Source organism: Hippichthys cyanospilos, chromosome 15, assembly GCF_059441005.1.
Source record: "Hippichthys cyanospilos isolate Australia breed blue-spotted pipefish chromosome 15, RoL_Hcya_1.0, whole genome shotgun sequence".
Taxonomy (NCBI): domain Eukaryota; kingdom Metazoa; phylum Chordata; class Actinopteri; order Syngnathiformes; family Syngnathidae; genus Hippichthys; species Hippichthys cyanospilos.
Genome location: NC_142383.1, coordinates 10,766,496 through 10,781,283, shown reverse-complemented (window position 1 = coordinate 10,781,283; position 14,788 = coordinate 10,766,496). Strand labels below are relative to the sequence as shown.

The 14,788-nt window shown below is 36.2% G+C and overlaps 1 protein-coding gene across 2 annotated transcripts in view; it reads left to right on the top strand.

Annotated features, from left to right (window-relative positions):
- Positions 1-12,031, top strand: part of lrrtm4l1 (leucine rich repeat transmembrane neuronal 4 like 1) — a 41,735-nt gene extending 29,704 nt beyond the window's left edge. For both annotated transcript variants that reach the window (XR_015868046.1, XM_088435783.1), the window contains exon 3: positions 8,577-12,031. Coding sequence is in view for 1 of the 2 variants with exons in the window: in XM_088435783.1 (XP_088291909.1) it covers positions 8,577-8,642 (66 nt within the window). In the remaining variant the exon portion in view is untranslated. The remainder of the gene's footprint in view (positions 1-8,576) is intronic.
- The last annotated feature ends 2,757 nt before the right edge of the window (positions 12,032-14,788 follow it).

Below are 14,788 nucleotides of genomic sequence, written 5' to 3'. Positions count from 1 at the left end.
CTTTGCAGTAGAAATGCAATTATCAAAGATGAAAAATGTCAACACTGGTTGAAATGGTAGAAAACAGGAATACATATTTCAAAAAGCCCAGCAAGACAAGACCGGCATTTTGAATATTTTTTTCCCCCCAGATACATAGAATCGGAGTGGGTCAGTGGAAGAGTGGTTAGCACGTATGCCTCACAGTTCCGGGCCCTGAGTTCAAGTCCAGCTCGCTCCGTCCTTCTTATGTGGAGTTTGTTTGTTCTCCCCAAGCCTGCGTGGGTTCTCTCCGGTCACTTTGGCTACATCCCACACAAAATCATGCAGGGAAGGTGTGTTGGACTGTCTAAATTTTCCTTAGTTGTGAACGTTTGTTTGTGTCGTCGTGTGCCCTGCAATTGGCTGGCAACCAGTTCACGGTCTCCCCCAACTATTGCCCGAAGACAGCTGGGATAGGCACCAGCAAGCCAGCGACCCTAGTGAGTAGAAGCGGCTATAGAAAATGGATGGATGGATAAATAGAATCAATATGTACCGGGCTCATACTTGTTTCCTAATATAAACCTACTCATATGTCAAAATCATGTTTCCAGTTTTGCTACCTTTTTTGACAATCACAAGGAAAAATACAATAAAAAAGATCATTTTCCAAACTCTAATATGGCCTTTTAAACACAACCCTTATTTTAATAAAACGGTTCAAATGCTCAAGAATGCAACAATAAAAATTCCTTTGCAATTAATATGCAACAACAAAATCTATCCCTGAACAACATGAATGAAAGGCACTGATTCCAAACAAAATGAACCCTTGTCCCAGAAAATGTCAATAAAAGCGCTTCTTTCACATGCCACGATTGCCTTGTTTGAATTAATGACTTTTTTGACAAGTAAAAATAAGACTGACAACAACTTGAGGCTCTATTTTGCTCGTCTTGTCAACAATGTCGCGCAGAATCTGAAAAGCCTTTTTGAAAGGAAACTTAGAGAGCTAATGGTACTGTAACGTTTCACTTGACACTGTTTAGAGTGATGATTGTCATAAGTAAACAATGTGAACTAATTTGGCTCATGTTTTCAGCTCCTTAGCAGGTGGGTGGGATCACGTCGCGCACAGAACACCATTTGCTGTTGCATGTCTTCAGATGCTGAAATAATTCCGTTGCGCTCGTCTGTTTTTTGCAGACCCGTTGGTTAATATTTGGTACTCAGGGATCACTAGGATAAACTGTGATGCCGTGGTAGTAATAATCTTTTTTTTTTTCATCTGGAAAAGGAATTCATAACGTGCATTTTCGTATAATAATGATATTATACTCGTTTCAGTTGCCTCGGCTCATGAATTTCAGTCTCATCAGATATTTGGCTCAAAGATAAAGGAACGTTTGAAAAGGAATTAGCTGTAAACACATAGCTCTTTTGAAGATTAAAGATCTGTGCTTTCGCACACTCTCTCTTTGCCTTTGTGCTATTTGCGCCATCATAAAAGATATTGTCAGAATTATGAGATAGGACAGCAGTAGTACATGAGTACATTGCTCTGGTTTGGCCTCACTCGGGAAAACTTTAACCAACTGGCCCACTGGGATTCCAAAATAAAATCTGATTAAAACACCTATACATATAAAAGTTGCTGAGATTGCATATTTAACTACTGTATGATGTCTATTGGTTGGCTGTATAACACTCATATTTATCAGTTAGTTGTTATAGACGGTTATCCAGGATGTTTAGTAATGGTAACATATGTGAATGTTTTTTTTAGTTGGTACGTTTTTGGTTTTAAATTACATTTTTACTGAAAACGGTGAATAGTGGTGAAAAAGTTGGCAATTCTCTCAAATGTCCGCATGCTCACATTGAATTTGCGGGAGATTAAGATAGGAGTCGTTTATGTGTAGATGTTTCAAAGATGAAAATGTAATTTTCCACCCTGCCAATTCATCACACATAAGGTGATGGTTTCTAAAATATGAATTATACAGTTCTCTTCTGTGTCCAAGTGTTATGGCTCCAAATCAACAATGATGGTCTTTGTACTGAACTTCAAAAGTTAAAAAAAAGTTGTTGTTTTTTTTTTGTATTTTTTTATTTTTGTGTATACAAGGAACACTTTATAATCTTGGCGAGGGTAACAGCTCTTTTGATTTCAACGGGCTATGTACGGGGCCGCCTGTGTTTGCCAGATGGCTGCCTGTACTGCTCTTGTAATGTTTTATTTCCTTGCCGCTACCCTCAGACACTCGCTAACGTTCAAGCTAACATCAGTGGAATAGGAGCTTTTAGTTAAGGTACATTTTATTCGATCTCTGATCTGTTGCATTTCAGAAAGTTTCTCTTCTTTTGTTTCATTTTATATTCTATGTTTTGTTTAGTTAGAGAAGACCGAACATGTTTGGTATGTGTCTTACAAAATTATTCTTAAAATGCTTTAGTTAAAGTACTAGAAAATATTTAAGGCTAATATAACAATAAAATGCTCATTAAGAGTCAATCAAATTTCTTTTCATCTTTAGCATACATAGAAGCACTATGAGTGCACGACATTTAACATTTATCACTGACAATTATTTAAATCATTCCTTCATCATAGGTCATAAAAGATCACTCTGCCCGTGTTCCTCCCAACTAAACACAATTTTTTTAGACTGTTTTAGACTTGCAGGCAAGCCCCTCGAGTTTCCATTTCTGACTGAGCTGGATATAATGTGGTTTCTCCTTTGGCAAGCTGCTTGAGAATTGGAAATGTGGCTACGTACTAAGCCAAGTCATCACTGAGTATGTAACGCGCTGATCCTAGTGGTTTAAAAATGGTCTCATTTGAAACAACCAGGATTTCTGCCAGCATCTTTTGTCCTTGTTGAGCAAGTGGAAAACAGTACTACGGGGGGAAATATAAACATGCTGGAAGAGAAGCGTTTGGCGGTCAGTGGAATGTCCTGGAGTCTCAAAATATTTGATATATGTATCATGTCAGCAATTGCCTTGTCTCTGGATATCATATTAGCTTTTAAATGCCTTGCTATGCTTGGAGGCAAAATATCCCTGACATGACCTGATAACATGATTACTGAGATCATCAACGGTATCAATGGCCAACCAACTGTCACCTTGCATTGCTGTCACTAAAGGATTCATGCCAATCTGGCTCGCAGAGTTTCTCCTGGGATCTTACCAGCATTTAAGATAAGCCTTAAATGCTGAAGTTGAGTGAAATACAATACCTACTTATGCAAAGATAGCAAAAGTCAAGATAATCTCTAGTGACAGATATGAAAACGTCCATAATTCCGGGCTGCCTTCCATGTCCTCATCAATAACGTGAGTACTTTCTCCAAAATAGCAGGCTGACCAAATTTAAAGGGGGATAGAATGTTGGTCATAGTTATATACCATATTTTATGCAATATAAGGTGCTCCAAAAAGCCTTCAATTTTCTCCTAAGATGACAGTGCATCTTATAATCGGGTGCGCTTTATACTGTGCATTAACGGTGAGTTTTCATTTTTGTGGGACGAAAAAATAAAATAATTTATTTACCAAGTCAATTCTTCAATTTGTACATCTGCATTTTAGTTATATATTTTTTTTACAATTAAAACATTGAAGTTTAATATTTCATTTAATAATTATATTCTTCTAAACTCTTGATTTGTCTTGGAATTGCTCTTAATAACCATTTAATGTAATCAAGTTTTTTTCTCTCCATTTTTCAGACATTACTTTTCACAAATCACTTGTTATTCATTTCTGATTGACAAGTATTCCTTATACCGTGGAAAATACATTATTTACTGTATTTTTCGGACTATAAGCAAATGTATGTATCTGTTCAAGGTGTCTATTTATGGAAAAAGTATGAAATAGATCTGAAAAGTTGTGAATCAATGGCTCTGCTCCAAAAGGGGTCTAAAACATAGTATTACAAATAAAAAAATATGTATAAATTGAAAAAGAACTTGAAAATTTGTGACAATGTCAGATAATAATGTTAGATGTTAGATAATAAATCCAAATATGATTTAAGCAAAGCAAATGGTCGGTGGAGGAAAAGAAAACAAGACACATTTGAAGCCATGTGCTTCACTACTAATTGCTTCATTACTGGTTGCAATGCAAGACATGTCCATTATTGATTGTACCAAGCAGTGACGGTTACTAAAAATGGTTACTTCTTCCAAGGCAATTTTCCTACTTACTTGGATCCATCATCTTTATTACACAGTAATTTACTTCATTTCCGTTGCCAGGGTAATTAAGTGCAGTAGGGACAATAAATATTGAGTGACATTTGTCAATGTATTCATTATAGCTATGTTAGTGAGGTTTTCTCCAAGTGTTGATAACACAAGTAATACAATGCATGCAAAGAAACTGACATAGAAATATTGTACGAACATACCAATATAAACACATTATACGATTCGAAAACACATTTGAAAAAAAAAAGAGATTGTCTGTGAATATCACAGGTCTATGTTTTACAAGAAACGCATTAACTTTTATGTAGTCCTACCTCTAATTGTCTGACTTTTTACACTGAAAGCTTAACTTATCCAATTGGTGTAATTGAATATTTTTAAATTGATCGAAGCTTGACGGTTGACTGACGGTTTACATCAGTATTTTTAAGTTAAGCTCATTTTCTTTTTTTTATTTATTTATTTATTTTTTAATCTAAAATCATGTTAATACATGAGTAGGTTGTTTGTATACCATAAATGTATCCCAAAAACAAACCATACACATCTTAACATGTATAAATAATCTTATGAGCGTGACTGATATGCACTTTTAAAATATACATGCAAATATAAACAAAATAATATATACTTGTACAGATAATCAGTTTTATGTTTATAACTGTTTTTATATTCATATTTAACTCTATTTTTCTATTGTTAGTAATTCACACCCTTTCAGTTTTATTTAATAATTATTCCATAAATCAACACCTTTAACAGGGACAAACATTTACTTTGCTTGTTCTTATCATAATTTGTTTTTTTTTCACATCTCCCATAAATTATAACAACAAATATCACTGATTTCCATTTCTGAATACTGCTACAAAGTTGTTTACTGTATGCTTTTTACCTTATTTTTGCTGCTTTAGCTTCGACTACATATTAGAATTTGAAAATATTTTAATTACTGGTAAGTAAATAACGGATTGGTTGGTTCTGCATAATTTCACATTTGTTTTTTTTTTATCTTATCAACAGACTGGTTTGTATGCATCAAAAAACACAATATTTCACATAATATAATGTGATTAATATGTCTACACATGCAAAGTATTTTTTGTTGATACTTTTAGCCACAAGTTACTTACATGATGTTTTTTTTTTTTTGGAGGCAGAATTGCCCTTTCTGATGCACTCCATCTATTTTTTATCTAGACTTGGGACTAGCAGCAGCTGGAGATTGGGCCAATGGCCGGGAATTGAACCCGTGGCATCTGCACGAAAGGCAGCAGCATGTACACATTATATATAATGTAATAGAGTGAAATGGCACAGGAAATAAGTATTGAACATATGAAAACAGCAGCCTGGGAAAAAATTGACCTTGTTTTAGAAAGTAAATTAATATTGTCTTCTTTTTAGTCCAAACTGGAGGCTTATAAAAAGGTCTTTAATATCTAGTCTTGCGCAACAAGCAATGTATAATGGTGAAAAACAGCAATGTGCTCGGCAACACATACCAATAGCATTAGTTAAAGAAATGACGCAAATTGCCCTTTTGTGGTCACTGAACAAGACGGAAAAAAAAAAAAAAAAGCTACGTTTTGGCCAATTTTATTTGGATTACTCGTGGAGAATATGCTCAAAATGGATGTCATAGTGGAAAGAATGTTTGAAGGAGAAATTGCACAGCAGACACTAGAAGGACGAATGGAGGAAAAAAAAAAGACATTTTTGATAAGAGTCTCCTGTCGAGCTTTGAAGAATACGGTTACTGTGGATGACTGGGCTAAAATCTTTACCTGAGCAATCGAAGCGGTCATCGCCAGCAAAGGCTTTTCAACTTTTATTACGTTTCAATGCACTTCACTTTATTTGTGAAAGCTGAGAGCACTATTCCGACTCAATATTGCTGTCCGAAGATTCCTAAATGACAAATTCCAGTTAAAAAAAAAAAAAAAATCCCATTTGTTCCCAAAAGAACAAATGGATGACAAAAGAATGACTATATTAAGACATATTCTTCATTATTCGCCTTTGCTGCCACCTTTCCTGACTACAACATTACAGATTTAAATAGTTAAACCAGTGCTTCTTAAATAGTGACAGTGTAATTTTAATTTCATAATTTTAAAGATTATTTACATGATTTTTTTTTCCTCTTGACTGATTCAAACCCTTCCACCTTCACAATATGCTGTTCATTCAAGCCTTCAAAGAAACTCCTGTCTTTCCCTAATTAAAAAAGAAAAATTCTGTTTTAAGACATTTTTACATTTTTATCCCCAAGCACAGCATATGAAGGTGAACCTTGGGTTGATGAGTTGTGACACTGCATTATAATATGCACGCGCCCATTGTTTCTGTTCTAGTTAGTTGTGATATTTTGCCAATTTGCTCAAGTTGTCTTAGTCCACTCAACACTGTCTACAAGGTAAAGTTGAAGACATGTCAGTCTGATGAATCCAAATCAAAGTTCAGCTCAGGGCATCACAGCAGAGCCCTTAATGCTGCTTAGAGCTGCTCCTCACTGACAATGATCTCTGCTGGTGGGGGAAAGCGCTGAAATGGGATCGTTCAGAGCGGATACTAAAAGGAGTTTTACCCTTTGTTTTTTCAACGAATGGTGGAATTACCTTCTGGCAAGTCCTAAGCGGGCTTTCTTTTTTTTAAGGGTTAGGCTCAAATTCAGAAGCTCTTAGACAATTTTAGTGGTAAATGTTACTATGCAAGCCAAGTAAGCCCCAGTATGGGGGAAAAAAAAGATCTCAGATAAAGTAAAATGGAAAAATTTCCCCAACAATAAAATCTTAGGTAATAGTGACAGACACAAAGCTATGCTACTTAGCATTCCTCCATGTGGGAGCGTTTATATTCTCTGAAAATCAAAACCCTAGGTGTCAATCTCCAGCCCTCGAGGGCAGCATGTTTTCGATGCTTCTGTCTTAAACACACCAGATTCAAATCATTACCTCATCAGAAGCTCTGCAGGAGCTTGAAAATGAGCCTAATTATTTGAATCTGGTGTCTTTAAGAGAGCCGCATCGAAAACATGCAGGATTGCGGCCCTCAAGGGCTGGAGTTTCAGACCGATGAATTCTAAAACATTGTTCAGGAATCTGGCCACTTTGTGCGTATATATATATATATATATATATATATATATATATATATATATATATATATATATATATATATATATATATATATATATATATATATATATATATGTGGCTGGATGGATAGATAGATAGATAGATAGATAGATAGATAGATAGATAGATAGATAGATAGATAGATAGATAGATAGATAGATAGATAGATAGATAGATAGATAGATAGATAGATAGATAGATAGATAGATAGATAGATAGATAGATGTGTGAATGTTTTCACGTCTCTGTGTGCTGTGCAATTGGCTGGCAACCAGATCAGGGAGTCCCCGACCAACTGCTGCCTAAAGTTAGCAGGGATAGGCACCAGGAAGCCTTCTGTTACATCATGGCATGGTGAGTAGAGGTGTGGAAAGAGGGAGACCCAAAAATGCAGGAAATTGCAAAGAATGTGGTTCAAACAAAGGAGGGTTAATGAAAACAGAATTCGATAGAAAAAAAATTCAAAATAGAAACAAACTCACGGGAGGCAGCAGAGAACGGAGACGGGAAGATAGGAAGTACCTCAGGGAAGATGTTGAACTCAGAGTGACAGGAAAACAGCGAGGAAAAGACAATGACCCGACAATTAAACGGATCCAAACTGGAAGTTAAATACACTCACACTAAGGAGAACACGAAACAACTGGTATTTCAAACAAAATGATCGATCTCAAAAGAAAAAAGAACAGAGATATATTTACATCACTGGTGTCCAAACCAGGTCCTTGAGGGCCAGTATCCTGTGTGTTTTACATGTTTCTTACCCTGACACACCCTATTCAAATGATGATCAGATCAGATCATCAGCAAGCTCATCAGAAGCCTAATAACGATCCTGATCATTTGGATCAGGTGTCTTGGGAAAAGAAACCGAGAAAAGATGCAGGACGCTGGCCTTCGAGGACTGAGTTTGGACTCCCCTGCTATAAATCATGAAACATACAATTTCTTTTTGAATATTAAAGTTCAATTAATTATATCTATTTTAAAACAGGAAGTATTTTTTCAATCACCTAACAAAATCACATTTATATCTCATATATGCAGTCGTTATAGTACATGACTTTATAATTTTTATGTCTTTGTATTCCGTGGATTACTAACCTTGCCTGTCTTGCCTTGCTTTCACTGCACTATAATCAAATCATCAGTCACTGCAATTACCCTAACACTTTGGCATCTCCTTCTGAAAACGGACTTGGAAGTGCTGTTAGACATTTCTAATGTAATGTTTTCATCTGTTTCCTTGCAGAACGAGTATACGTGTCGACGCCCACTACCTGGTACGTGGCTGGGCGAGCTGCCTACTATTCATTAGAAGGAACTGCTTTGGATCATGCTCGGAACTACGTACAAATCCAACATACAAATTTAATTACAGAGGGTATTACGCAGTGGACAACCTAAGGATCCTATTGGAACGATTCACTGAAAATCTTGCTGAAATATACTGGAAAATTGCGTTGCAAGATTTACAGATGATGATACATTCGACTTCTAAAATCCATTTTTGGTACTGATGTCCAAAAACTCCCAATAGGTACTTGTGACGTACAGGAAAACTCCCAATAAGTACTTGGAGTCAACCAAACTGATTTCAATCAAATTTGCTTATTGTCTCTATGAGGACAACATGGTTGGATCAAGACTGTACATATGCAAGATTGCTGTTTAAAAAAAAAAAAAGTAAAAAAAATCACTGATGAATAATGCACTCAGTGAGCTTTGACACTTTCGCAGACTAAGTGGTGGTATGTGTACTCAAAGTGAATTTTGATTCCATTATGTCATCATACAAGACTTTTCTTTCTTCATGAAAAAGACTCATTGGAGGCTTGGATGGTGGATTTGTGCCTCAAAGGATCTGTTCTTGCACCAGGGTCAGATTGCAGGTGCGGAGAAGAGGGAAAATGAGCCAGAGCAGAGCCTATCCCAAGCCAATGACTTTCATTGTTGTGCGTTTGTAATTTATTTTACTTTGATTTTTTGTAAATTTTATTTTTTAATGTGGTTTCTAATGGCGATCAGACACTTAATTGACAGGAAATGCAATCAGAAGAAAAAAAAATTGTGGAAAAAAAATCAACCTCTTGTCATGAATGGATTGTACTTTTCTAAGCGTTTAATGTTATTAATGATGTTCTTCAAGGCCGTTTTTTTTCCTGCCGTTTTAACCTTACACTTTAAATGCCAAGCTTTTGCTGCGGCACTCCTGATCATGGCTCCGCCCTTCGCCGAAATAACTTTAAAATGTCACTGAAGCGATTTGTTTTCACAAGAGTTTTATCCCTTTGGCATCATGCAACATCTCATGAACATATCATCATTACATGTGACGTGTGAAGTAGAACTAATTGTTTCCTCCTCTCACCTGCTCAGAATATTTCACTTTTATTTTATTTTTTTCCAGGCAGCATTGATGATAATGTGTTGACCTAACGTGAGACTTGAACTTATCGATATTGATTTCTGTGGAGGCAATGATTTGAAATGGGAAGTAGAAAAACATGTGTGGACACAACATGCTTTATGGGGGGGGAAAAGTGCAGTGGTGTGTAGGGATGCACCAAAAAAAGAAGGTTTGACCGAATCAAAAAAAAAAAAAAAGGAGGAACAAAACACCAAAAAAAACAAAAACAAAAAAAAAAACTATCACAGCAGCCAATCATCTTTAGGAGAGACTGTGACATCACATGCAGCGTCCTGCACAGGTCTGTAAATGAATAACGGCATTTATTTTGTCTAAATTTAACATTTCCAATGGTGTTTGAACGCACCACATGTAGCTACTGCTAACACCACAGACTTGTAGTCTATCATCCAATGACATTATAATTGACTTGCCGTTTCTTTTAATTAGCGATTGAATGTCTTTTTTTTTTTTTTTTTTTAATGGCAGTGTGATGATGTTGGTACAAACGAGATGTGATGGCATTAAAAATTAAGTCCTGAGGACTGAAGCTAGTCACTCTGCTAACACAGCTTCAAAGATTGACTTCCCAATAAAAATGTTCCATGGCTATTGCATTGTTGTATTACTTGGCATGTTTATTTTGAAGTTTGGCTTTTCAACACACCATTGGCATGTGACTTCCTAGATCCTGGTGGATAATTTGATTTTTTTTTAGTCCCAGGAAAGAATTAGTTGCTGGCCAGTGGCCACTTTTCGCAACCTGCTGAAATGCTTGCAGTAGTTGCCTATCAAGCCACACCCCTCTCTTTCTCCTGTGTGCTTCAGATTCAGATAGACACTTTCCAGCAGTGTTTTTTCACATCATCACAACATTCTTTTTCTGTTTTAACTGTATTTTGAACAAAAACCATAAATACATTTTTTGCCATTTTCAGTGGTCGAAAATTCGGTGCATCCCTAATTGTAAGTCATCACGAATGTTCTGGTATGATAGAGGCTGTTCTCACAAGGATTTAGTAGGCTTTTGCATGAAAATGTATATTTAAAAAACACATCGCTAATATGCTTTCCGGGATGCCTTGTTGTTTATTTGCATCATCCCCATAACTCTAACAACTATGAATTGAAGTCACTATTTTTTTGTTTTGCAATTTTGGCTGCAAAACATAGCAGAGCACTGGATGCCAACAGCATGTTTGTGAATTTGGATGGGTGGCTCATGACCTCATGCACTGTCCATTTTGGTAGTATTTGCAAAGTATCTCGGAATAAAATAGTATCATCCCATTTTTACAGTATATGCATCTACACAGTTACAGTAGTACTATAAAAGAAAAACTTGCATGACACATTTGTGTTTCCTTGGATCAAGGAAAACATACCCTGCTGAGTCCCGGCTAGCTCATTTGTGTCCAATGTAGTGGACATTTGTTTTTTGTCTTTTGACTTATTCAACCTACCTTAATCAGTCCTTGTGTGATCAGTACGGGGACATTCATTGATGTCCAATGTGTTTATGTGGGATGTAATTAACTTTGCTATCTTGCTGAGACAAATGGACACAACAGTGGACACAAATTAGTTGGCTGGATATCATTCAAACAGTCTATACCTATATAGTTTTTACAAATGTGCACTGCTCGTCAAAAATATATAGCAATAGCGAATAGGCCCAAACTTGAGATTTGAAAGTCCGTCTCACCTCGCATTGCAGTTCACTGACCAGTTTTATGGTTTAGTTTTTCTTCATTTGTCGTTTCTGCTGAACTTGATACTGAATTCTTATGAGAACAGATTGTCTTTTAGCACATCAAAAGCATCTTCTCTGTCTGACTGTGCATAAAAGTGTTCTGTTGTGGATCATTTTTGTTATGTTTTTTTGTGCAATGTGGGTTTTTGTGAATCTTGCAGTGATGGCGTTCACTCTAGACCGTCCTGTAGAGATAACTGAGCACTTTTCACATAGAATGAGTTGACTCAATTTCTTTTAAAAAGCCATCCCACTCTCCCTTCTGGACACTGACATCTTTGCGCGCTGTTCTTTGTGTTCTTGTGTTTCATCTTGCGGTACTGTGTATTGAGTTGTGACATGCTTCTCAAAGCCCTCCAGTGTATCTCCCTCTATACTGAAAAAAGTCATTTTTCTATTGTAAATTTCTGCTTTCCTCACTGTCAATGATTAGTAAGCAGATGTATGTTTTTGTTCACTTTCAACTGTGTGTTTTTTAAAATGATATTATTGACTTGATTGGTCAGCAATATGAATTGATCGAATAAAATATGACTTAGCCATACTCTGTTTCTGCTCTCTAATTATCGTACATGTGTCCGCACTCCATGAAGGCCGGCCTATCCTCCAATGGATCACCAGTTCCGGAGCTGTCACATCACCATTAGCCTCATTAATTTAGAGAGGTAGAACATTGATCTCTGCTCCACTGTTCTTGTTCACAGCAGCACCCGCTGTGAGCTGCAACAGTCCTAATTATACTTCTTGTGCAATGCTGTGTAGAACTCAAGAGGGACTCGTGATTATTGATCTCTCCCCATGTTCACATGTTCGCAAGCTGTAAACCCAGAAGACAAGATGGGTGATATTCAGAATGCCCCCTGTCATATGATATTATTAACTAATCTCGCCTACGTGACCAGATCACCTCTTTCTACAGCATTTTCCTTTTGCTTTCTCTCTCACTTTTGGTCACCATTTTATTAGCATTCCTCGTGGTCCCTTAACAGACTAGTAGCTTCTTATGGAATTCTCAACTGCCACTCCCACATATCTAAGAGTTGCTTAAGATAATAGCAATTTAGAAAGCATCCTAGATCTTAAAACTGCTACTGAAATATTCAGAGCGAGGACAAGTCAGACAATGATGTGGTTCATAAAATCACCAAACCATGCAAGTTGCATTCCTGTATTCCATTTGACAAAACCTTTTCAAGATCGGAATATTAAACACTCCAAAAAACAGTGCTTGAAAAACACATCACCCTGTATAATACAAAAAAAAAAATCCCAAAGAAGCCTTTTTGTTTTGCACACCCCAATTTAATCGTATCCTCACTTAAATGAATTATAAAAGTGAATTAATTAACATGTAGATTCAAATTAAAGGAGTAATGGGTAAATGCTTTTTGTGATCAAATGGCTTTTAAATTCATGTTCTTGCACTGTATGCTAATTTATTTATTTTCATAAGATATTGAATGTTTCTTTCTTTACTTATCTTTTAAACCTCTGCATTTCTTTCAGCTTTTAAATGCAGTACCTTTAACCATGTAGGTTTCAATAAAATATTCAGTTTTTGTTTCACTACTTCAAAAGGTTGTAGCTTTAAAATAGTAAGCAATAAAAAGATATTATAAAAGTTGTTTTGTGCAATTTTGCTCCTTTGGTGCTTAATGCGTTTATTACAGTATGTGGAAATGTGCAAACAAATTGTACAAATCCATCTGTATAACACCCTCCTTTATTTAGAATTTTAAAAAAAATCTCCCCATAAAATATGACTACTTTTTTCACATTTTACAGTAAATCCTCCTAAGACCCATTCATTTGTGTCCACTTTCCATCTCGCGATCGCTCAGCTGTTTTCAATGTTTACATCCATTTCAATGACGGTTAGCCTTAACAGCTTTGTTTGAGTTTACCATTTGCACACAGGGATTTCCGCCACTTCATTATAAAGGGGATGGATGTTTTTTCGTTTGTGTAACAAGAAAAAAATGTCTTCAATGCAAATGCTGACTGTGAAGTCTTTGGATTATCTGCGGTGACGTGCATTGTTTTATCTGCAAATTTGATTCTCTAGTTATTTAGGGGACAATCACCATGCTGCATGAGGGGAAGAGTAGCTGCAGCAATGCATGTTTTCAAATTATGGGTAAAGACAGATCAAGTGTCTTCATATGGAATTTCAGCCTTTACTTTCTTCAGCGAAAACATAAAAGGCATACTTTAAATTCATTCATGTTCTCAAAAACCAACAGTGTGCCTTATCAGGTGCACCTGATGTCCCTACACACCCAAGTCATCTTGTCAATTTGTGATGACAAAGCCTGCTGGGCCATCACTGGCTGCAGATGATCACATTAGATCGCTGGGCCAATCAGTAGTGCGAGGAATTTTGTGCACTCAGTAGACAATATGTGATTGACGTGGTAGGACGCTGTGTGATTATTTTCTCATGTTAATCCATATCAAATAAAAACAACATTTTATTATTCATTCAAGTAGAGCTTGGTGAATACACACGTGGGAAGGGTGGGATTCAGTACCTCCAACAAGGTCAAGAACCATGGCTCTAATGCAACTGTTTCATCATACTCCTGACAATGTTGCTCTAAAATTATTTCTATCGTAAATTCAGGACTCTAACAAATTACTCAATTACACTGACATTGACATGCAATGATACGCCTGTTGACATTGTTTACCTGGTGACTATGTCCATAACTGTGTTTGTCATAATTAGCCGTTAGCTAGCCACTTTCGAGTGCTCCATATAGGCTGGCCTGTTAGATTAAATAACTCTGCAGACTTCAATGCCCACAGCCTGACACAACTGCCGTTCCTACTGATCACATTATAATAAACCATGCCGAATGAAATTAATTAAATTAATTTATCTCTTAAACAGACAGTTATGGGAAGAAATTTGATTCAAGTCTAGAATGAAAAGTAATCCTTTGCTAGGTAAAACAAATATTGCACACCAAAAATGTATAATAGGTGCTTGTTCAAGTTCAAGTGAAAAAAAGTCTTTGTTGTCTGTGTTTATAGTTGTTTCTCCCCTAGCAAAAAAAAAAAAAAAAAAGTCTTTCGAATACTCAATATTTGATTCTAATTTTCTCCATGATATCTGAATACCAAAATACGCAATAGCAATAGCTCTATACCAAATCGAAATGTTTAGCTATGCACGAGTTTCAAGAGTTTCAAGAGTTTTCAGTTTTCATGGCTGGTAAGTAAAAGCATTGGGACCGGCAACCACATCTCCAACAACACGGGCCCATCCTAGCAGTCCATCCCAGATCTCATGTTCTAC